Below are 24365 nucleotides of genomic sequence, written 5' to 3'. Positions count from 1 at the left end.
GATATAAAGCCAGCTACCTTGAGAATTAACAAAGTCACCAGCCCACATTCAAGATGGCATGGCAAGAGCAACCACTGATAAATGTTGTGTTATTAATAATAATGTTTTATGACACAGAATGAGCTGCTGAACTCCAAATACTGAAACAATTCATTGCCTCATCTGCCGAAAGACAAGATGCAGTTAATATTAAAAACTAGCACCATATTACTGTCATCCTAGCTCAAATGTCCATGCTGGTGTGCTGCTTTTCATTCAGACCAATTCTCCATTTCTCACACTGGAGCAGAGAAGCAGACTGATTGCACTGTATTGTCAGGTCATTTTCCAAACTGTATGGGGTCTCAGTCAAGACGTGGAACAAACAGTCTTTGGCTCTGATTCTCCCAATGTGAATCAGACTTGGGTTCTAAGAGATGTAGCAAGCTCGTCAAGCTATTTAAAACATCTCTCATACAATGAACAAGCTCAGTCCTGGAATGAGACGATGTTGACTGGCAGGGATGAATCCATTGAGAAATTGTGCAGGTAGATACTGTGTGAGAGGGGGCTTACCTTGACCTAAGATTGACTAAGTGTGGAAGTTGATGATAAGATAGGAATACAAATGTATGCACAATCTTAGATACTGAGGAGGAGGCTGCAAGTCAAATTAGGAGCCAACGCCAAAGCTCACAACAGAGAAGAGAGCAGGAATAGAAAGAAAGCCTGATGGATATGATAGCAAAACAACGTATTAGACAAAGCCGTGAAATGCATCAGACCCTGAATTCTTTGTTTTTGAGCTAAAAGATCAACCGTCAGAGCTTATGGTAAACACAACTAAAGAGCAGTATTGGATTTAGCATACTTTTATTCAAACAAAATACTTTATTTAGATTTGTCTATAAAATATTTGAAATTGGGAACATCTTGACATACACATACAATTTAAGTAACCATTGCAAGGAGATTATTTGGTAGGATTTTCTACCTAAAATCCCTTTTTTAAATGTTACAATACCCATGAAACAAACAAAACCAGTACAAACAGGTTTTTAATCCTGAATGTCAAGATAATTATTTATAACATCCCACATTAAACTGACAACCTTTGACAACAATAATAATAATAGGGGGCTAATGGTTAAAGAACAAAAACAATACTAGTACAAAGAAATGTAAGGGGTTTAAAGATAAAAGTGCTAAAGCCATGGATTATTAAAACGACAAACTTTAAGAAAAACAAATCAAAATGGAAACTTCAAAATAGTTCAGAGTTTAACTGTCATTTAACAGTGAAGCTGTCCTCTGCATTGTCTGGATGGGATGCACTTTTGCTCCTTGTGATTGAGAGTTTTCGAGCCGGGCTGTTCATTACTGGCTGTTCAGTCCTTGATCAGACATTTGACAAGTGCTTAATCAGGAAAGCGGCCTCAGAGGAGCAACTGAAAGTTAATTTCCACACTTCGGCTTGCGGAGATAAATTTGAAGCGTGTGCAGACGGGCTAGCTGCCTTAGTCACGCTTTCAGGGTGACCCCTGCCCCTCGCATTTGCCAAGGTTACATCCAGACTGACAGCACCGCGCTCGTCTTCATCATGCACCAGCACGCAGCGCACATCTGAGCACTGACGAAGAGTTAAGTCATTGAATTGGGGACGGCAGGGCTCTGTCCTGACTAGGGATGGGTATCGTATGAAATTTATCGATTCCGATTTCGATTCCGGTTCTGCTTATCGATTCCGGTTCTTATCGATTCCCCGTTTCGATTCCAAAATTGTAAAATAAAGAGGTCAAACGTTTAGATAACAAAAATATATTTATTCTTAAAAGCTTTAAACTGAAATTGTTACTAAAAAATATACATGCAATACAAATGTATTGCACAATAGCTGTGCTTTATTTTAACTGAGCTATGCCTGTGGCAAGCTATTAACAGGCATTACACTTTGCCTTTTCTTTTTCTTTTTTAGTGTAGTGGAGCCTCACTTCAGAGTGTTTACCGCGACCTATCTTTGGTGTTATGAAGTGACTGAGCTCGTGAAATGTCTACGGGAGGGCGGGGGGGGCATCGCTGCGGGGCAACTGTGGACCTCTGTCGCCTGTCAGCGCAATTTATATGATGCCGTTTAAAAAAATGAAGGGCGGTGCCGGCCGTCAGCGTACCGAGCCGGCCGTCAACGGCCGTCAGCGTACCGAGCCGGCCGTCAACGGCCCGCTGACGACCGGCCGTTCTGTGATTCTCCAGGTCCGCCCTGTATTCCACCGGGTCACCGCAGCACCGCGGTGCAGACGGACCCGCTGGAATACAGGGTCTACCGCGTTTAGGAACCGTTAAGCAGAACCGAAATTGTGTATTTGTATGGGTACCCGGTACCCGGCATTTTCTTATCGGTTCTCATCTGGAACCGAGTTTCGGTTCCCAACCCTAGTCCTGACAGAGCGTGGAGTCGGGTGAAAGACAGCATCCTCCTGCACCATGCCGCTGGGTGTCAGTGACTAAAAGCTGGGCCAGGGGCTCAGTGTAGTTATTGGGACTGATCCACAACCCTACACCTGTGTACAGCAGTATCTGCACTTTGCTAGAGATACTGTTCCTTCTTCATGTTACAATGGAGAAAGTACACCGGATCAGCAAGACTTTTCTGAAACTGGCAGCAGACCTTTAAACCAGCATCCAGCAGCAGGTCAGGTACAGAAGCCTGCCAGTCTAAAGACAGCATCATCAGGTCTCCATGAAGCAGCGGGTGCTGAGACACCCTTCTGTCCCAGGGGCAGATAACACCAAGTATGGCCGAGCACAGGTATTTGGTAAGGTTCTGGCTGTGGGTGTAGACTCCCAGGGTGCTCTCCTCTGAGGAGCCCATCAAACGCAGACTGTGGCCTGCTAAGCCTATCTGCACCTCTTTCAGCTGCACCAAGGGGAGCTGATGGAACATAACCAGGTGCCCGGAGTCAGCAGTCAGGGTGAAGAGGCCGGTCTCTGCCAGGACCAGGAGGGCGGGGCGAGACTCGGGTTGGCTGCACTTGGCAACATTCAGCCAATAGAGAGCTACAATCTTCTGGGAGTTGTGCAGTGAGGTGGAGATGAGCGTCTGACTAAAGATTTGTACGTCGTTTGTGTTGTGGACATTTATTGAGTTCTCCAATGCCTGATCTTTGTCTTCAGGTGAATAACCACAGGGTTACTGATGTGTTTCACTGGTAGCAGCTCTGTAGTGAGTGTGTGTCCTTGTTTTACATGAATATCAGCTTTGTCTTGCTCTTGTGGTAACTGTAGATCCTTGATACTGTTATTCCTTGTCGACGTATCTTGTGGAATTAGCTGAATGTCATTTGGCATTTCTTCTACCATTTTCTGATGAAGGTATCGAGTGAACTCCGTGTGGATGTGCTGTGTGATAGAAAGATCTTTAACCATGGAGAAAATGTGACTATCCTTTACCTTAGAGAAGACCTTGCTGTCCTTCACTACGGACATATATTGACCCTCCCTGACCAGAGAGACAACATGACTGGACCAGCGGGCCCCAACATGCTGTACACCCTCTTTCCTGACATGCTGCAATACTGAGGGAGAGCTCCACAGGAGACGCCCCGCACCCTGGTCCCTGGACCAACCAAGTAACTCTGCTGACCAGAGAGCCCAGCCCAGAGTGTTGAATTGAGGCTGCTGCAGTCTCTACCTCTGTTGTAAACCCCTGCAAACCTCCAGATTCATCGATCTCTGCACAGCCAAAAAGGCCCTCGAAGATAGTTTTCTCAGGCGGACAGCGGGCTGCCTGACTGCAGAGGGGCTTTATGTCGAGCTGAGGATGAGTGCTGTTCTGTGGGAGGACAGACGTGGAGCGAGTTCCTCTGCTGCTCTGCAGGTGGGACATGCTGCTTAATGAGCTCCCACCAGAGTCAGGTCTCTCCTTGTAGCAGTCAGCCATGGCGCCTTTGATCTTGTTAGCATTCCCCTCTGGCTTCGTGCCACATCCATCACCCGGGCCCAGGACACTTGTCTGCTGGAGGCTGGCATCCCCTGACCAAACCTCCTCTCTCGCTTTCCTCCGTGGCCACTCAGACATGAGCCCCGGCCCTGATTTATGACACAAGTCCCCCTCCTGCTCCCGGCCATCCCTGGTGCTTATCCCATCCTGTAGTGTGTCTCTATCCATCTGAATACTGGTGATAGGGACAGGATCTTTACCAGGTATGACCTAGTTTGAATTGTGTAAATGGATGAGAAAAGGAGAAACAATGAGGAAATAAAACTTCTGTACAGAGCATTTCAAAAAAAGTCCTAGTTAATTTATGCAATGCACTACAAAAATAAGCACTGCCATTGCAGAGAAGGAATTAAAATAACCATTTCATTCAGCCCCATTTAAAAAGGCCTCTTTATTAATGTATTCAATTATATTTGAATACATAAATACATGCAAAGGAACATTTTGTGAAAAACATCAAGGTACATGTATAAACAGGAGTACTTCAAAAGTGTTCTCATTGCCATGTGCGTTGGTAGAGTGACTGTCATTTAAACCCTATTACGCTTTCCTGTAGGGGTTTCAAGGAAAATATGTGCATAATAAACAAACACAACAAGCCAAGGGAAAAAGTATTTCATGCCTCGTAAAAATCTCTATTGAGCCTGGCTGGAAAGGGGGGTAGGAAGGTATTGACATTTTCTGTTTTGCAAAAGACGAAAGGGAATTGTACTTCAGTTGCACAGTGACTTGTTCAAGACTGCAGAAGACATTTCTTACTTTTGCACACTCTACTTTAGCTCATTCAATATCTTTAAAAAATAATTACAAGTCATATAATTCATGCAGAAAATACCCATGGCTCATTGATTAAATCCTTATTTCATTTAGATCTAATCAAGAGAGGGTTTTGTTTGGAAAATTAAAATGTGAATACATACTGCATTGATGAGCTTCTCTATTGTGGCTGAGGTTAGACAGCTGTGTGGCACTATGGACGCGGCTGTCTCTGCAGACTGCATTTCCATCTGGCTGAAAAAGGACACAGTGAAGCGACAAGAATTAAATAATATCTTTTCATATTCTTTTAGAGAACAAAAGTTGCGTCTTGATATGGGGAGGTGTGTGCACAATACATCTGTGTTTTATATGCCTATCCACGAAGCCAGCCTCTTTGTTTTTAAAAGCTAATTTAATTATTTGCTGTGGTGGGACACTGGAGACTTCAGTTTGCAGCCAAAAGTCAAGACTGCACAAACCCCAAACCCCGCCTTCACAAAAACCATCCATTAGATTTGAAAAGCAAACAGCCCAAATGGCTGGATGAGATTAGAGCCTCTCTACTAGCTGTGAAATTAAATAGAATGTGTGCATGTTGATTTGAGGATTTACATACAATTCTCAGCACTCTAGAGGGGGGAGCAGAAACCAAATATACAGCTCAGAATGATTTGTGACAGTAAACTGAGGCTTTGGCTCAGCGCTGTGTTGCGGCAGCTCGGTGAGGGAGGAAAGTGGGAGCACCAAAGCATTGACAACATCAACAAGAGGGATCACAGGCCAGGTCCTCGTGGTGATTAAAGGATTTTTTGCAGATCCTGAGGATCAGTACAGAGGATGTCCTGCACTCGGCAGATGTTTGTCTGCTCGCATGAACAAATTGAAGGAACACTGATCTGAGAGTTCTAGTCTCAGAAGCGAGCCACATTTTCTTGATTCCACTTTGCTCTCATGCAGAGGTTTACAGTGATCTTGCTGTGGAATGACTGCTGGTACACAAACAAGGATTCATTAACATCACCACAGAGAGCACAGTTCGCCTCCATCTAACTCACCCGTTGCCAGTCTCTTCCATCTCTGCCCCTGTTGCCTTCCTTTCTGCTATCAATTGATGGGGAGCCCTACTGTTTTCCTTTGAAAGTCTTTTGATGTCCCGGTTGCGTCTGTTCAGTTTTTCTTGGACCTGCTGCCATTCCACCTCCTGCTGGTTTAGCTTCTCTTCCATCCTCCTAGTTATCACATCATGCATTCACACCCACACAGATTTCACGGAGAAGTCGATCCCTTCATCTGCATCACATTGCATACATTTTTGGGGTCATTTTATGAAACTCCAACCCAGATATTTGAAAGAGACACATGGGTAACACAAATATGAAAAAGATAATCACAGCCTTCAGAGCTACATTGTTGTAGGTATGCTTGCTCTGTCTGCACTAAAGCTAGAAGCTGGAGGTGTGGCACAGGAGCTCCTAGAGTGATGGATGTTAACCAGTGTGAAAACACAATTTCAGAAGATTCCAGCGTCTAATAACAGCCTGTCAGTGGTCAGAAGGCGGCAGAGAGTAAAGTCGCCACTTGGCCTTCTGGCCGGAGTCGGCAAATACTGAGAGGGTTGTCAGATGAGGGACTTTCAGAGCTAAGGTGGCCATTAAAAGCTGCATGGGTCAAATGCCAGCTAGCCTGCTCCATCACTGGGAGCTCTCAAAGTCCAGACTCTGCCGTGTTTGAAAGAGCAGTATTTGAACTTGGCTCTGGTTAAACAGTCCATTTGAAAAGGAAAGAACACAGTGGACCGACTTTTACTAGTGCACATGAGTGTGTCTTTTGCGGGGTCATGAATTAATGCACGTTGCAAAAGCATATGACCTCGCAATAACAGACAAACCAATCTTTCTTGACTCTTGAGTTTCCATCTCATGTTTCCAAAATAAAAGCGCAATTTAATTGGTTTCCTATAAACCTCATGCTTAGAGACAAGGCTACATGAGAAAATCTGCAGTCAGCTGACATAAATGCTCCTTGACATCTCATCAATAAAGCTCAGTGAATCAAACATCTGGATAAATATACAAATGTGAAGTTTTTCAATGTATTGTTAATGCAGCTAGCCTTTTTCCTGTCCCAAATCTTTAGTGAGCAAGTCTGTGATCCAACTGATGTAGACAATAATAGGAGGCTTGCTTTGTTGCAAAGGAGCAGCCCCTCCAGCATCAGCAGGTCTGTTCAATGATATCTCCTGTCACTTCCAGAGCTGAGCAGATATCCAAAGCAACCATTTGAATTTAAAGTATTTGCTCTTTTTTTCCCACTGAGGCTCATTTCCAAGTTGATCGGACAAACTTAGAGATCAATTCTGTCCTTGCTGCAAGGGAATTTATGCTACACGGACAATAAGCAGAACAAGGATGGACTACATCTCCAAGCAATGAGAAGAATACACATTTTTTAAAAAACTTCCCTCTCTGCCAAACAGATGATCGTACAGCATGGATGAGAGGAGGTGGGTGTTTAGAGGGAAATTAATAAGCAGTGTATTTTGCAAAATGTGCTATACTTCCGTATTTGCCTCTGTGTATGTACACTGCAAAAAATAAAAAATAAACGTATCAGTCCTGCTGCTAATCTTCCATCAAGCTGTCTCAGTTTCCGTCAACCACAGACTCCTGACTTCAATTCTTCTCCATCTTTTCGCTCACTCTGCGATACCGATTTCACACATAAACCAAGTGTTTTGGACACCGTGATGAACACAGACTATGTGTTTGACTAATTGGGGCCTTGAAGTTATCCTCCAAACACTCAGGTATTTACGCCTCACATACAGGTAGTGTCAGACCAGCAGATCGGGGGAAACGGTTCCAGGTGTCGGACTGAAGGCAGTATGAATCACCTGAGCGGAAGCGCCGCTTTCCGGGGATACTGCAATGAGAGGGAAATTACATGTCAGCCAGCTCTACACGCTGTAAAACATCAGGGAGGGTTATCAGATCATGAGACTCGGGGTGTCTCAAATTGTTCACTTTCTTCAGTAGATGGTGAATCACTAGAGAGTGAATTGGATTTTGGGCACTAATTCAATGAACACTGAGTCACTGACAGATCAATGACCTGTCACACAGTTCCAAGGCAGTGGCAGGGTATAAAGATCAGTCACATTAACACAGTGCCTTTCAGAGTTTGGTAGGCTGTAATAAAAAATAATAGTGAGGAACCATAACTGAAAAAAGAAAATATGTCACTGTTTGTTAAAGCTACTGTAAATACGATTTTTATGTAACTATAGCATATTTTTCTTTTCATATATATATTTGCTTGATATTATTAATGAATGGCAATATCCAGATATACTGTAGGTTACACAAAGGCAACTAACATATTTTTTTGCCCAATACAAAACACAAACCTCGACACTTTACCTTCAGCCAATTGGGGAAACCAAATATTACAATTGTACACTAAGACTAAGGTTTAGGAAAGCATGATTTAATCACTCCAGACATAATAGTGTCAACACTAAACTAACAAAATACTTTCCGTATGAAATATTACCGCAGTATGACCAAAGGCATTTTGCACACCTAGAAAGTTTGATAGTGAAGTCCACTGAGACAAATGTAACATTTGTGATATTGGGCTATCTAAATAAACATTGATTGATTGATTGATTGATTGATTGATTGATTGGTTGGTTGATTGATTGATACATCGAAAAAAACAGCTCAAATGTTCAAGGGCATTTTGTTTTTGATATATTAACCACATGTGCAAGATCTAAATGACTGATTTAAAGACATGAATTTAGTGACATAGATTCAGAACAACAATTATATCAGGGGCTTATATCATCTGCAGTTATCACTAGATGCTGAGACACTTAAATGTGGACTTTGAATTGCTGCTATGGCCATAGCTGATGGTATTTCAAAAGAATGCAGATTGAGAAAGAGCTATGTAAAATGGATCTGGTGGGAGTGTAGCAAAACGAATTATGTAACTTCCCATCAGTACTGCTGCTTCTTCTTCTTCACTCTGCATTTTAGGAGTTTAGGGAATCTGAACTTTAAGTGCAATGCAGTAATTTTGGAAATGGGACACAAGGTAGTTCCCTACCTGCAAAACTCAAGGCTTTTTTTGGACACGCCCTTGGGCTGCAGAAGTGGAGTTTGCCTGCTGTGTTTTCCACTGGCTCAGCATTAAGCATTAAAATGGCTTTTTTGCATGTTCCCACCTCTCCTCACAGAAATGCTGCCATGATTTATGGCTTTGATTTGGTCCATGCGCCCGATGAACATTGCTCAATAAGCAGGCACAGTGTGGAGATTGAGGTGGACAGGGTTCAGTTATGCTTGGGTCACTGAGAGTTGAGAGCTATTACACATGTCTGCATGCGTCTCACCCTGGGTTCTGCAGCATCGCCTCGGACAGAGTCTCTGTAGAGTTGGATATGCCAGTCAAGGGCAGGCTGAAGGCAGACGGCAGCCCGCTCTGTAGACAACAGAATGAGACAGCACTGTGAAATGTAAATCTGGCAGTGTGAGAAGAGTGACAGCTGCCTGTGGATGATTTGCAGTTATGCGATGATTCAATTAATAGTATATGCTGTATGTCTTCAGTATTCATCACACTGTTTTTCACAAAATGTAACAGGATAGATTGAAGAGCTTTGAAAAATTTAAGAGGGATGTCAAAATCTAAAATCTGGTTCCAAATGAGGGCAAATGGCATGAAGATATTACATATTCCTAAAATGAAAAAGCACCTTTAATATATAACTAGGTCCATTTTGTGGTTCTGTAATATTCACATTTAATATTTAACACCGTTAGACTGCCATTTGCCATTTGAAATATACCGTTTTAAAACCAGAGTTACACAGGGCATTTTCAGTCTGCTGGCATATTTTAAGACTGAGGAAATGTAGAACTCTTAAGACCATCTCATTTGAGATCGATGTTAAAAATTAATGACAAAGACTCTTCTCGAGACCACAGCGGGTCCTGGATGTAATGGTGTGCAATTTTCAATAATGCAGAGAGCTGTCAGAAAACAGAAGTACAGCTGTGTCTGTAAAATGGTTTCTGAATACATTTTGCAACATAAAATGTTATAAAGCAAGAGGAAATGCTTAAAGAAGACAAGATTAGAGTTGTAGGTAAATTGTACCAGACTGGAACTTACTTTTTAACATGCAGGCAGTGGGAGTGTTACAGCAATATTTTTCAGATTGTGCAACTGCAAATACAAATGCTCACTCCTAGTTTTTCCCTCTGCCATGAAGCCGAGTGGTACAGCACCTAGGAAACAGTATTTGTATGCACTTTGTCTACCATATTTGGAATGGAAACCTGCATACTGGCCTCTTGGTGTAATCTGCTTGGCTTGTGCTCCTCTCACAGACACATTCAGTTTCTGTGGATGGTTAATCTAAGTAGATTTAGAGTTACTGACATAACTTTACTTTTATTTTCCTTCACTTGATTGGGGTTGTTTTTAGTACATTTGGTAAGATTTTGTTTGGAATATCCTTTTATCTTCATAATGTAGGTGTTAAGAAATGGACAACCTTACAGATACTGATGTATTTAACCTCAAATAATTAATCAAACCCGAAAAATACCTACAGAAGTGATCTTAAGAGTGGAGATGGTCTTCAGTTAGAGATTTGTTTCTATTTATCCATTTACCATATAATGCTAATGTGATTTGATACTGTCTAACAATAAACATGTACTTGACCTGCAGCACACAAGTAAAATGTGTAGAAAAGTTCCTTTAGAACAATATATACACAAAATACCTCTAATCTGCAGTGACCCTACCCCCGTGTTTTATTTTTCATGTGTTCAGAACAACTCCAGGCGTCTGCTTCTCACCTATAAAAACGTAGTAACCAGATGCCGGATTGTAAAAAATGGCAGACATTGGGTTGAGAAAAACATAAATATAGTTGGACAAAGCTTGTTTCCAAACGAGAGTGAATCTGAGGTTGGTTTGCAACCTCGAGCAAGCACCCTGACCCATACAGCAGTGGCTTCTAGTGTCATTGCAATCTGTACCAGCAAATCCTACTCCTTCTGCTTTTAGCCTGTCAAGCACACAACCATTGTATTATTAATTCAACCACTTCTACAGTCTAACTTAAGAATACTTAAACATAAACAAATTATTGCAGAGGAACACTGGTTGTGGTTTCTTCAGAAGAAAGGGTGCCTTCACACACAATGGCTCTTTAAAAAACACATGGAAGTGAATGAGAGCCAAGCTGTTGCAGGCTGGGCAAAAAGCAGCGAGTTTTAAAGTGACTGCACCTGGCTTCCTTTCAGAGAGAGCTTCTCTGAGGTCGAAAACAGTTCAATATTTGGGAGATATTGCTCGCTGTGTGCAGGTCTGGTGCTTTTTTATGAGCCAATTAATCAGAACAAAAGGAGTAGAGTTTAATGCTAAACAGGCACAAACAAGCAGCAACAGCCGAGAAGCGGGCAGTAGTTTGTATTCTGATCAGAAAAAACCTGCATGGATCACACACTGGCGGTGTTATTGTGGAGTTTCTGATGTGGAGTGAAGTGTGAATTAAGTTCAACATGAGCCACGTTTGCTGAAGGAAGCAAATATTTCAGCTAGTAGTTATGGAAACAAAATGCATGTTGCTGTTTGGCTTTACACAATTAACAGGAGAAAAGGCAGCATCTTTTCTGAAAGAGGCTCTCAGCTATACAAAAACAGCAGGATGGCATGAAGAAAACACAATAAGACTGTTTGTACCTGAAGTTTCTCTTTGAGCTGGGCAGCTTCGGTCGGCTGGTTAAACCCGGAGTAAAGTTCCACCGCCTAGCTTTGGTGATATCACCTAGAGGGGACAGGAGAGGAATAGCATGAAAAAAGCAGCTAATTTAGTGGCTGAAACTTAATATTTGCAGCACCAAACACTGAATTATGTAATACACTGGGAGAAAGACTGGCAGAAGTAAGAAACCTTCAGGAATGGTGCTGCAGGCCTGCCAGGTAACCTTTGGAGGTGTGGCAGTATCTATAATGCATGAAATCAATCTGCAGTGAACTGTCTCTGCACTGAGCTTGAGGAAAAGTTGACAAATTGCATAGAAAGTTCTCCCAACATTTTCTTCTGTTGAGGCAAAGTGAATGAATTGCCATGAAGAACCCAATCCCAGACTGATTGCCAGTGACCTAGACCAGGGGGATGATTTACCAGAGAAAATGGTCCCAGGGAACTTGAGGAGTCTTGTAAAGCTATAGAATTGAAGTGATATTAGGGTTTATAAATCAGACTCGCACTCATATGGCCACATCCACAGATTTTCTTGAGGTATCCTCTTCATTCCTCACCTCCGCACATCAAATACTAATCTTGCCACTACTAATGACTTCTGACGAGTGACAAAGCACCTGAGAGGGCAGCCTGTGATGGATTCCAGCTGCCGTTGGACTGAAAATTACTATCATTTGTTCAAGAAAATAGCTTCAGATGCTGCCGTTTCTGAAGGGGATATTGGATAAATTGAAATGGTTATAAAAGAGACTAGCGTAGCCAGGCCCTGCGCCGCCTGGTTCTGTGTGCAGTTATTATCTCTGGAAAGCAAAGCAGTGTGGATGAGGAGGTAGTAAGCGGGGGGAAATCTTCCAGCCCCGGATAGCAGGGTCTGCTCAGGAAGGAGTTTCAGCTCAGGATCGGCTCTGTCCTTTCAAAGGTTAATGCTCTGGCCCACTTCAAACCTGTCGGGCCTATCAACTCCATCTGCCAATTAAATGGAGGGCCTGAGGCTTTGTCTGGAGCTTTGTCTGGGGTCCCTCGCCCTTCAAAATGTTTAGTAAGAGAAATGGCATCTGCCCTGTGGAGAGCTGTTTTCACAATCCACTCATGCCCCAAGTGTGTGCTGCCGTGGGGGTGCCAGGGACATAAAAGTGGATTTCATTTGCAGATGTGATGCAGTGATCTCATATCACTGCATTCAAAATGGATGAGCGGGTTACTGCGTCCCACCAGCCAAATAATTGGGAATCTGAATGAGAAATCTTCATTATTACAGGCACGCCTCCCCCCCCCTCCCTTCAGGTTCATTAAAAAAAATATCAAGAGCATATTATTCTTTGTAGAAATACTTACCCTGGGTCAGCTGGCGTGGCTCAGTGGCTCAGAGCCTTGGACTGAACACAGCGCACCATCCCGCGGGATCAGAGTCACGGTCCCAGCACGGTTCTCCAACACACAATGTTCACTGAGAAGCCCAGGACCATGAAGCACTACAATACAATTTAAAAACGAAAGCATAGACATACTGCTAATTATCAGTTTCATACAGAACACAGCTGTTGGGAACATATCGCAGTATCCTTGACTCACCAATACCCTGACTGCATGAGGCTTCTTCACTCCCAATCAGCGTTCTGCCCTCCTACAGCGAAGATTAAAAGGTCATGATACAATATGCAAGCTGTTTGGCAATTAACGGAAGCAATGGACCTTGACTGGTAATGATTTGAGACAAATGTTGAATAATTTGCGTATTATGTGAAGTTCAAATTATTCACTTTCAGATAATACAGGACAATTCCACCGCTGAGCATGTCTTCATCAATGCCTATCAGATGAGGCAACTGGCAGCCCAGGAGCACTCCACTGCCTTTCTTCTTCAGAGCCACAGTCTCCTCCTGCAGTAAATATACCATGGAGGGGAACAAACTCGTTCAATAGCCTGTAGCAGGAATGGCACACAATATAAAATAAAAATGCTGACAGACATTTAATGGCAACCAGCAGAAAACTGAATTCTTTATGACTGCTCTTCCTTGTCTGAAGGCCAGGCAGAATAGCGGCATTCCAACCATGTGTCGCTGTGAAGCGGCAGAGTGGCTAACGGCAAGAGAGACACCATAAATCATTCAGATTATGGTGGCGAGAGTCAAACTGTACATTGTGTTCAGCGAGCGAAACAGACACAGTGCTGCCGCCCACACACACACACATACACACAATGGGTTGTATAACATGCGCCATTGCCTTTATGGAGACATAGCCATCAACACTGCATGTGAATACTCTCGAGCTTGTATAGTATGTCAACTTTAGATAACAGCAACAAACTTTAGGTAGTTCTGTGTCATTTACAATGTGTCTGATGGGAGTATTGCATGGAAGGTCAGACTGAAGTGAATTCCTCTGCCTTGTAGGCTGAGGGGAAATCATGTCATGGCAACAAATGAGTGTTGAGGACAGTGAATAAGTGTACTAAAATTACTCATTATAAAACTATTTCATAGGGATTTCTTCATTTCCTCCAATAAAACATGGCATTTGTTTAACATAAACGCCAAATCTATTGATTAAATAGTGACACACAAGCAACATTACAGTTTCATGAGAGCTCAAACTTGACTGATTGCATAAAAATAAAAAATAAATCATTTCATACTGCTTGTCCAGAAACCCCTGATAAAAAAGGTATTTAATGGTGTTACAGCACCTCTCTACAGAAATGCGATAAGAGGTAGAGAAATTGATTTAATCCTTGAAAGCCATTTCTAAAAGCACAGCTACACTTAAACCTCTGATCTGCTTCACTGCCTCCAACAATTGTTGCGGAGGAAATGTAAAAGCCTGAGTCACACCACCTTACAGCATGCATGTCTGTCAAGGGGCGATATTCATTTAACTTTGTATAAAGAAGTCATTTAGTATTATATTTGTATTTCTTACTTGCGAATGAAGCTTTAGAAAAGACCAGACAGGCAGCAGACATGACTTTGTTGAGGAGTGAATTTGCCGATTAAATACTCAGCCTTCGACAACCTACAGGGTTCAAAAGGCATTCTGAATTAAGCCATAAAAAGAAACTCAACTCTCGAGGCAAAGTGTTAAGGCCGCTAACCTTTTTCCTCCAATGGCTGCAGTTCAATAACCCAGAGTCTACCCAAGCATGAGTGGCCCCTATCAGAAGTATTCTTCTGTTAAGCTGGTGGACTAATGCCTCACATTGCCATGGATTATCATAAGTACCTCCCCAAGAGGCAAAGCAGAAAATCTCACATATGGAGGATTCAGAGGCAACACTGCATAAACTAGTTCCCCTCTCTTTCAACCTCCTCCTGCTCTCCTTCGTATAGATTGGGCAGTGAAGTGAGAGACGTGTCCACCACCAGCAACACCTCACTCATTGGCAGTTGTGAGAAATCCTTTTTTTTCCTAATGAAGAAGGAGAGACATCGACCCTGGCCCCTGTACTTAATTAAAAGGGATTCTTCACAGACTTCATTAAAAAGGTGAGGAGCAGCCTGGCAGATTAATGCACTGCGTCACTCTCCACAGAGATCAGGAACAGATGAGATCTCCCAACATCCACACACAAAACAGAGAGTTGCTCCTCACCACACCCAGTCAGTTAGTCTCGTCTGTGCGGGTGCTAGTATGAGGACAAAAAGAAGTCTGCTTTGAGATGGAGGCAGCTGGTGAACATACTGTAATTAACTGTGGCCCAGACCAGCAGCCAGTCTCGGGCAGCATTTAGGCTCACATTAAAGCCATCATCTGTGGTTGTGCAGCATTTTTAATGGATTTTTCTTAGCACTTTGACAGTTCAGGTTCCTGCCTTTATTAATATGCATTTCAAAAACACACTATTCCAACTAATCCTTCTTTCCAGACTGCCCATCAGCCTCATCAAGTGGAGCAACTCGCCAACAGAACAGATAAGCAGCAACTGAACCCAGGCCAAGAAAAATAACGTCTGCATTTCAATCTTTCTGTTACATTAAAAAGGTTAATTTCCATGAAAGAGCTGTATTTATACCCAAGAATATTGCTCTTTATAAAAGTTCAAATGAAAGCGCATGAAGGGAAAGGCAATTACATGGCCAGCTTTTTAAATGGCATGAAGCCTTTTGTTTGTAATGATTGGTTATATTCCACAATGGTAACCAACAGAGAGGGATTGGCATCTTATTAACAGCCGTTTCCATTTCTTACTCGCCCCTTTATGTTATTTTGTGGTTTTTTTGCATGTGAAAACAGAATCTCAAGCAGAGTTGTTGTTCTGGCCGTAGTGTGAATGTTCTTTGTAATTAGCTTGATATGCACTCCGGACATCAGCATGTTGCCATGCATGCAGTTTGTTTTAATAACTAGAGAGGGATTGAACTCAATAAAACGATCTGGGCTCCTAATCAGTTAATACATTCTCATCTATGTGTCCCATTCAACTCAATTCAATATATTATTGAAATTGTAGCCGAGTTGAATTTTTATTATCTGTGTCATTTATTAGTTTGAAGAATGTGAAAAATGGACTGGGTTGTTATTAGTAGAATTTATATTTTGGCCTCAGTTGGAGATTTTAGTCCTTATTCATGAATGGCATTTATAACACATGTGCTCGCCATGTGCATTACAGACATGGCCAGATGATTTCTTGAATTTAATTTAAGAAAAAGTCAATCTAGTTTGGAGCTGACTTTTACTGACATGTGAACAATCAAAAGGTGAGCTGCTGATGAGAATATGTAAAGGTCATGAAATGCAATAATGACCTGAAAACTTATAACTGCTGACAGTATGAAGTAAATTGGCATTAAACAGAGCCAGGCTGAGAGCATTCAAGGCTTAAGTTGCGTCTTTGTGCTGATTGCAGCGTGTTTGGGAAGTACAAAAAACACTAAGATCAAAGAAACCCCGTTTCATTTTATCTTACTGAAATTGAGGTTCCTCCCACCACTGTGTTATAAAGGGGAACTGAAAGAGTGGCTGGGGAGCAAACTGCACTCGTGAAGTAGAGCTACTCACAAAATCTGTGTGTGTGTGTGTATAACCCTGAAGTAGAACAACATTTCACTTTACCCTCTTCCTGCCTTTTTTGTTCTCTCAATCGGTCGCCGTCTCTGTCTGGTAAGAGGCTGCTGTGGAATCCATCTCATATTAATTACTTTCTCTTTCCCACATGCCCTGTAACCAATCTGGGAAGCTGACGATGAATAACTTTGCATTCTAAATCTGCTTTGAATACAGAATTCAAAACTCTGTTTACACCCCTCTTGGTCAACTTGTCTCCTTCCGGCCCAGGCAGAAATGTTCATCTAGCTCTCAGCAGCAGCATTTACTGAATTAAACCCCCCCAAAAATATGAGAATCGAAGAGTTGAAGAAGAAGAAGCTCGTAATTTAATGTGTTAGGTGATGTAGAGCATGCAATATGTATAGCCCCATACACAAGGCCATTTGTTAGGAAGAAACTACTTTAAATAAATTCCCCAAATGTGATTAAGGTTTTGTTTGTATGGTATGTGTGCTGAATTTTTAAACAGCCACTTCAAAATGGGGCTGGATGTGCTTCTCTGTACCGAGCTGAGCACATACACCACCTCTAACGTCTGTGCAGAATGCAAATGCACAGCAAGACAAATGTCAAATCCATAAAGTCATTCATCAAACACTTAGACTTTCGGCCACAACAGAGGGCCTGCTGGTCACCAGTACAGTGGCCGTTTTTGCCCCGGTGTCACGTTGCATCGTGCATCATAACAGGTGCTTCTACATGAATGGGCACAGCTCTAAATAAGGCATATTTTTCATCTCAGCCAGCAGAGATGGACGATGTTGCCTCCGAGCACAAAGCCATCAGTGCTTGACCATGTGAACAGATTTACAACGCTGTAACTTGAATTAATATGCCGGATAGTCAGACACACAAGTGCCATATGTCAATAATCAAGACCTTTTCATTAGGAGCGCTGACAGCTGCTAATGAGTTCAAATACACTGCCATTAATAAAGGGCTGTCACGCCACCCAATGTTACCTGTGAACCACATCATACAGTATCATAATGTTACAAATCCAACACGCATATATATAGCCAACAATCATGCGTAGGGCATTTTAACGTCTTACACAATGGCTTCCAAAATGTGTAGCTTCACTCTGCCATTCTGGTGCAGAAGTCAGAAATGTCCAGGAATCTGCTAGAGAGAATTATCTGCTAAGCATGTACGATCGTGACAACATTTCTCTGCATACTTTCTGACTGGCACGCTTCAGAGTTCAATGCATAATGCAACAGGCTACTTGGCAGAGTACAATGAGTCCCAAACAGATGACATTTGGTGTTATTTGAGAGGTTGGGCACAAATTCAACAGGAGGAAATTTGTTCCGTGTAAACTCTGTAGTTGGCACACAGAGGAATTTTTTGTTGCAGCTCGGGGTCTTATAAAAGATGCTGCCACCCTGTCCCAGCCTTAGAGACACCATATTGGGTTGAAAGAGAAGGCACGTCTGTTCTGTTTTTCTTTGTCAGTCTCCCCAAACACTGTCACGCACACTAACTTCACGATCATTACAAGGACTCAGCTTTTGGATGCCATTTAAACCCTAAATAGATGGAAAATGTAATTTAAATGTCAGGTCGACTCTACTCTCATTAGCCTTTCCACTCCATGAAGTGGCTGTGGTTTACAAAGACTTGCAGTGACACCAGCTGGTAGGTTGTCTTTACTGCAAGCAGCAACATCTGTCAAAACTCCTGCTGGGAGAATTGTCACTTTGTTGATTGGTAACTGTTAATAGATTTATATTATATCTATATTTATAGAGCAAACCTTCACACGTTATGTACTCAGTAGTTTCTATTTTACGTGCATATATCCTTCTGCCAATCTTAAAAAGGAATCAGTTTTACATGTTTTTATTTTCAAATAATAAATTGCGGTTTGGACTTTGATATAACTAAATTGGGGCCTAGAAAACAAAGCAGGCAACAAAAACGTAAGCAACAAGGTCACTTAACAAACTGTCACTTTGAGAGAAACAACAACGCTCCAAATAATATAATTGAATTGTATAAGTGTAGGTGGCATTTTATTCTGAAATGTTAACCCATCTCTGTTCACAAACAAAATGATAGATGCCAAACAACAGGGTTTTGCAGGAAGTCTTTGGTTGTCTTTAAAGTAGTAAGAAAAAAGTAATGTATAAAGAAATCCTACTTATTCTCAAGCTCATTTCAAAGAATCGAAACAAACAGAATCCGGCTTTTGAGGGTCAAACTAACTGCTGTTGAATAGGTCAAAGGGTATTTGCACCAAAGGTTACTTTTCATATCTCTTTTTTAGTAAAAAAGGGTTGTAAGAGGAGTTTATGTCAACAAATGTGTGAATCAAACTCAGGATAAAGGTATTGTGGAAGTGCCTGGATGTTTTGGTGGACGTAGTTATACTTGTAATATAAATAATTACAAATAAAACATGGATTTGTAGACGTGGTTAGTCTGACTCTTTTATGATAAAACAATGTGCCTTTGGGCAATTGTGCATCTTTTGTGGGAGCAATCTCTTGTTTTTCTATACTTAAAAACTGTTTTAATATGATATATTAAATGTTGCTCTACCTGCAAAATACTGCGAGTCTCGCCACATTTGCTGGTCCACTCCTTGTTCAGTTCTAGGACCTGGGGGGGAATAGCAGGTGTATTGTTTACAAAGTTTGGCAGAGGATGACTCACCCTCACCTCATTCTGATGCAGCTCCTCCTCTACCTTCACAGAGGAAGATGGCTCCACACGGGAACCTGGAGAAGTAGTGAAAAGACAGCCAAACCTACAATGTAACCTTTGGATAAAACACTGTCAGCATTCATATTGCAGTGTGCTCAATGGCCTTTTATGTGAGCTTGAACATATGCACTGCAGGACCTGATCAGCTTCTTCTAGTAGCCCTCGGAGTCTGGAAACCTCTGCCCACAGCTCTCTGATCACCTTCACGTTTTCATCTTAGTTCACCGTGGGAGAGTTCACTATGTTTTTAGCTCAGCTGGCGTAGCGCAACGTGCTTAGGGTCTCCAGGTAGTTCACATTGGCGGGGGAGATGGCTGCCATGAGGAGGGAGGAGAGCACACATAAGATATGTGGAAGAAGATATGAGCAATGAGTGAGATGCACACTTTACTGGAAACAGCCTGAAATGTCTTGGTGTCAGGTGGAGTTCACATACTTGCGATCATAGTAGTCACAGAGTTTCCACCCAGGCTGTCTTTCAGTAGCCATGTCAGCACAGAGTCTCTGTAAGGAATGAAGGTCTTCTTTTTTGTTGACCGACCTCCCATACTAAGTTCAGCTGGAAGGTCACACAGAGAGAAAACACTGACTCAGACAACTCCAGTAACAAGTGAATGTTTTTCTCAAGGTCTATAGATAAATGTTTTGGGTTGCTGGGTATGCAGACAATACATTGAATTGCATATGTAATTCCAGATATGAATTTGTCAAGTCAAATTTTACCTTCAAATAAATATTTTTAATGAAACCTGACATCCAATTACAGAATAAAGAAACAAATAAAACTGCATTTTATTTTTGAAAAGAATGGATTGATAAGAGATAAGGAATCATTGTATTCTATACTAGGTCAGCGATGTTATCCACTAGTCGGTATGGTGGATGAAATTGCTGCCTTCGCATTCAATTATTGATTGGATTGGCTGAATACTAGAAGAAGATTGTGTGTCATGGTGTGTCAGTCCTGCTGTAACTGCCATTTACCCAGAGCAGAGATCACACTGCCCAGGATGACCAGGGATTTGTTGATGTTGGCGCCTTCCTTCAGCCTGAAGTCTGCTCTCTTGCTGCCTGCCAGGTCCACCAGGTGGATCTTACTCAGCGTCTCACGGGGCACCTCCGCATCAAACCACGCCTGTGGCATGAAATAACACTACTGAGCCATCCCCAGTTCAAAAGAGGCAACTACACATGGGAATACTTGTATGCGAAATGGCAACAGTGCTAGACTTTGAAGATGAAATAAGCATGTTGGAAATTATACATAAAACAGATAAACAAGGTTAATTAGAGCTCCTAAGGGATAACTTTTACAAACACCCAAAGAGTTTGCAGGAAAACTTTTAAACTGACAACCAGAGATGGGGTCGTTACTAAAAAAAATATATATATTACATATTACTTTTTTTTAAAAAGTAATATATTACACTACTTCGTTACATAAAGTAACTCGTTACTTTACTCGCAGGGCCGGCCCGTCCCTCCCTGCAGGCAGATCACGCAGACTGCTAAAGTTTCAAATGTTCTCTTTAGTTCAGTTTCCATTGTCGCATAAGACTGATCCAGATAGCTCCTGAATGTTTTCCTATCTGACCATGGCTTTCCTCTGTCTCCTGCTATCTGTATATTTTGCGCAGTCTATCTCTGCTCACGCTGTTGCGTCGGCGTGTTCTCCTGCGTGTTGGCCATGCGTTGCACTGGAACCTACGGAGCCCCCTAGGGGACATGGAGAAGATAACAAACAAAAATTTGAAAAAAATAAATAAAAATGTTTTGCGAAATATCGCAAAACCTTTGTGAGATCTCGCAATACTTTTGCGAGATCTCGCAAAACCCCTTTGCGAGATCTCGCAATACTTTTCATTTAGTACTTCCTGGTCAGTTCGGCTGCTACGGCAACACAGAAACCACAACAATGGAGTGGTTCATCGATTTTACTTTGAGCTTGGCCTTAAATATAAAGATATAACATCAGTGCTTGGCAATAGGCACGGGTTTCACACATAGACTGTATATATAAAGGGTTTCACATAAGTGAAGACACCTCAAGAGAACACTCAGAGCAAGGGGACATGCACGTCCCTCTGAGCTGGGTTATTGACAGATTCGAATTTCGCGGATCAATAACTCATGAACATAACGTTGTAAAAATACAAACAACATGACTTTACAATCATAGCAAGGTAGAGAACGAGCTACAGAGTCGTTTTTATCAGAACAGTTCGATACGCGCCGTCATCCGAGCTAAACATCAAGAATTGGTCACAATCTGCAGCTGGAGGAGGGAGAGGAGTGCTTAGGGACCGTCTACAAACTGCAACGGGGTTTTGCGAGATCTCGCAAAAGTATTGCGATATCTCGCAATACTTTCTTCTCCATGTCCCCTAGGCCTAGGGGGCTCCGTAGGAACCAGACTGGAGCACACCGCAAAGACTTCAGCCGAGCACATACGAACTGCGCATGCGTGAGTGGCAATAACTCTCCTTACCAGCAAGCGGCGGTAGTGTGTATTCGTCATTCAAAACAGGCAACAACCGGAAAACAGAGAAGAAGAACAGACTACGTGATAAACAAACAACAAATATCTGTGCGTTTGCTTCACCTTAGCATGTGTTCTTTGCAGGTCTTTGTTGAGGTTTGATTATGACTGATTTTAGTAAGTAACGAAGTAACGCGTGTCGGGGCAATGTTAGTAACTGTAGTGTGATTACTGAATTATAAAAGTAGCGCGTTACACTACTCCGTTACCAATACAAATAATATTACAGTAACGCGTTACAAAGTACACCCAACTCTGCTGACAACAAGCTCACCTGGGTGAACCTGATGGTGAAGATGCCGTGGGAGCGGCTGCTCGTGCCGTTCATGCCGGTGCTGGCTGTGGTGCGGTTGGCATTGCCGAGATTGATCAGGTCCTCCATGTCATTGTGATTGTGAACCAAGTGCTGGGACAGATCTACAAATAAGTTGTAGTCTGCATTAGATTTTCCTGAAGTTTCTACAAGAAGACATAGACATAAGATGGCAAATAAAACATACTCTCCATAGGGTCCATCCCTGGGGTGCTCTCTCACTCTCAAGCCTCCATATATCGGTATAGTTTTCTTGATGAGAAGGTCCTGCACACATTCATTATAGATCTCCAAATAACTGGTGCCAAGACAGAAAACACAAAACCAAATACAATCTACGAGATTGTACACAAGGCCACAGATTAATGAAGGTTTACAGTGCTATTATTGATGGCAAAGCACCAAAAGGAGAAGAAAACAAATTGCTATTTTTCTTGTCTCTATAAAGAGATGCACAATAGCTTTAAGGACAAATTGTTGTGCATGCATTGCTCTCCTTGCAATGGCAATGAATAAACAAACATTATGCAAAGTAGGTTTCGGCAGAGCACTTCAATCAATACTGGGTGTGTGCATGAAGCAAAAGGACTATTCTGAGTGGCTGACTCAAAAACAATTGAAGGCATGGAGCAATTAGGCTTCATGAAAGCGTGACACTGACGGAGCGATGGCACATTCTGAAACAGCTTTATGCCATGACATCACACACATATCACAATATTCATATTAGTTTAATGCTTTAAATAGCATACAATCATAATAATATCATGCACCAAATGGTTGATAATTTGTAGCCCTATGGAGGATGTAAATGATCAAATAATAAGTAAAGCCATACAATGAAACAGTCACTAAATACACTATGTGAATCAATTTTAATAATTACCATATCCTGTCTACTAAAACCAAACATTCAAATAACATCTGTGTTTTTAATCTTATCTGCAAGATACAGGTGGTTATTATTATTATTTGGAAAGTAATGTGTAACTCACATTTCTGCTGGGTATAAACCAAAAAAGAAAATACACTACAAACATATCAGCTGTAAGATTAAATCAAACAATACTTTTCAAACTATTCAACATTTCTCAGGCAAGGCTTGGCAAAGCCAGACAGTTAAAAACAATTCTACAGATGAATAAAACCCAGATAATGTGCCAGCAGCACACATGATACCAAATGGCAAAATAATACTTTCGCAGTAGCTTGATGGGCTAAAAATCCTCAAATTATCTCCCAATAGAATCATTTAGAAGCAGAGCTGGGACATTTAATAATGAAACGGATATTGCGATGAGTCTGTTTATTATCTGGGACATTATTGTAATAAAACCTTAATGTTGTCTTTTATGACACATGGTCTGCATTATAGTTTGGTCGAGTCATTTTCTGTCTTTACCTGCTTCACCATCATATGATATTTAGATAATTCCACCGACAACAACAAGAACAACAACAGGGAAAACAGCTCGTTACCTAGAAAAGAACCTATCTTTTCAATATGTTTCACTTAATTCTGACGTGTTACTGTTGGTATCAGCTGGAAGGAGCACAATTGTAATCTACATGTGTGTACTCATTTTTGGGTGGGCACAATGCTTTTGGGCACACATTAAATACACTGCAGTTTAATTTTGAAATAATGAAAAAAAGACAAGTATCTGATTCTGCTTTTTCTTTGTTTACTGGCCATTTTCCCAATTGCATCATAGAGCATAACGAACAAAGGTAGGCCTTACTTTTGTATTGAAATTGCAATACTGACATGTCTATATCCAACACAACATTACCTCTTCACATTTTTCATAACAAGATAAATATTTTAACTTGTGTACTCTCAAATCGCATCAAAGAAGGCCAATTGAACTGTTTTTTGTGTGGAGGGCAGACAAGACAAGCTGACATGCTTTTCTACATGATTTTTGCTTTCTGTTTTTTTTGTATTTAATAAATGATGAGCAAAAGAGTTGTAGCGGTGTTGAAAAAATCTTGCAGTAGCAGTTTCTTAACCCTTACATTTAAAGATCTGCAGTTACATCTGCAAGTTTATCATTTTGATGATCAGAAAATGAACCTAGCTTCGAATTCGAATTCACTTCCATTAACCAATTTGTCTTGCCAACTGCTAAGTACCAAAGAATGCACATGCCCAACCCCTGCTGCCAGTCTCTAATATTGAATGGGTAAAATACTCTCCTGAAGTATTTTTGAAGGTTTGATG

At 41.7% G+C, this 24365-nt stretch overlaps 2 protein-coding genes across 2 annotated transcripts; both read right to left on the bottom strand.

The window, feature by feature from the left end:
• Window positions 1-223: 223 nt before the first annotated feature.
• kif16bb (kinesin family member 16Bb) lies at window positions 224-22345 on the bottom strand. Its single transcript, XM_034226592.1, is given in 18 exon segments — window positions 224-280; window positions 2421-2466; window positions 2468-2581; window positions 2583-3163; window positions 3668-4186; window positions 4897-4987; window positions 5791-5964; window positions 9135-9223; window positions 12876-12997; window positions 13098-13149; window positions 13286-13405; window positions 19125-19184; window positions 19239-19303; window positions 19412-19603; window positions 19726-19848; window positions 20274-20424; window positions 22103-22245; window positions 22329-22345. Coding segments are annotated over 18 exon segments (2715 nt in total). The 5' UTR covers window position 22345.
• On the bottom strand, window positions 3040-6200 carry LOC117552945. The gene is made up of 3 exons (XM_034226664.1): window positions 5791-6200; window positions 4897-4987; window positions 3040-4186 (listed from the first exon to the last, which is right to left on the bottom strand). Exons 1-3 carry the CDS (start codon window positions 5982-5984, stop codon window positions 3428-3430), a joined length of 1044 nt encoding a protein of 347 aa, XP_034082555.1. The 5' UTR covers window positions 5985-6200; the 3' UTR covers window positions 3040-3427.
• Window positions 22346-24365: the final 2020 nt, after the last annotated feature.

This window comes from Gymnodraco acuticeps, unplaced genomic scaffold (genome assembly GCF_902827175.1).
Source record: "Gymnodraco acuticeps unplaced genomic scaffold, fGymAcu1.1, whole genome shotgun sequence".
In the NCBI taxonomy this organism is placed as follows: domain Eukaryota; kingdom Metazoa; phylum Chordata; class Actinopteri; order Perciformes; family Bathydraconidae; genus Gymnodraco; species Gymnodraco acuticeps.
The sequence above is the reverse complement of the archived record's forward strand: the minus strand, read 5'-3'. Positions and strand labels throughout refer to the sequence as shown.

Bases quoted from the DNA above. Each gene is read 5' to 3' on its own strand.
- LOC117552945 (XM_034226664.1), bottom strand. From the start codon at position 5,984: ATGCATGATGTGATAACTAGGAGGATGGAAGAGAAGCTAAACCAGCAG. The intron at 4,988-5,790 runs GTGAGTTAGATG...GTCCTTTTTCAG, and splicing joins ATGGAAGAGACTGGCAACGG to CCAGATGGAAATGCAGTCTG. The intron at 4,187-4,896 runs GTATGTATTCAC...AATTCAAACTAG, and splicing joins TAGAGAAGCTCATCAATGCA to GTCATACCTGGTAAAGATCC.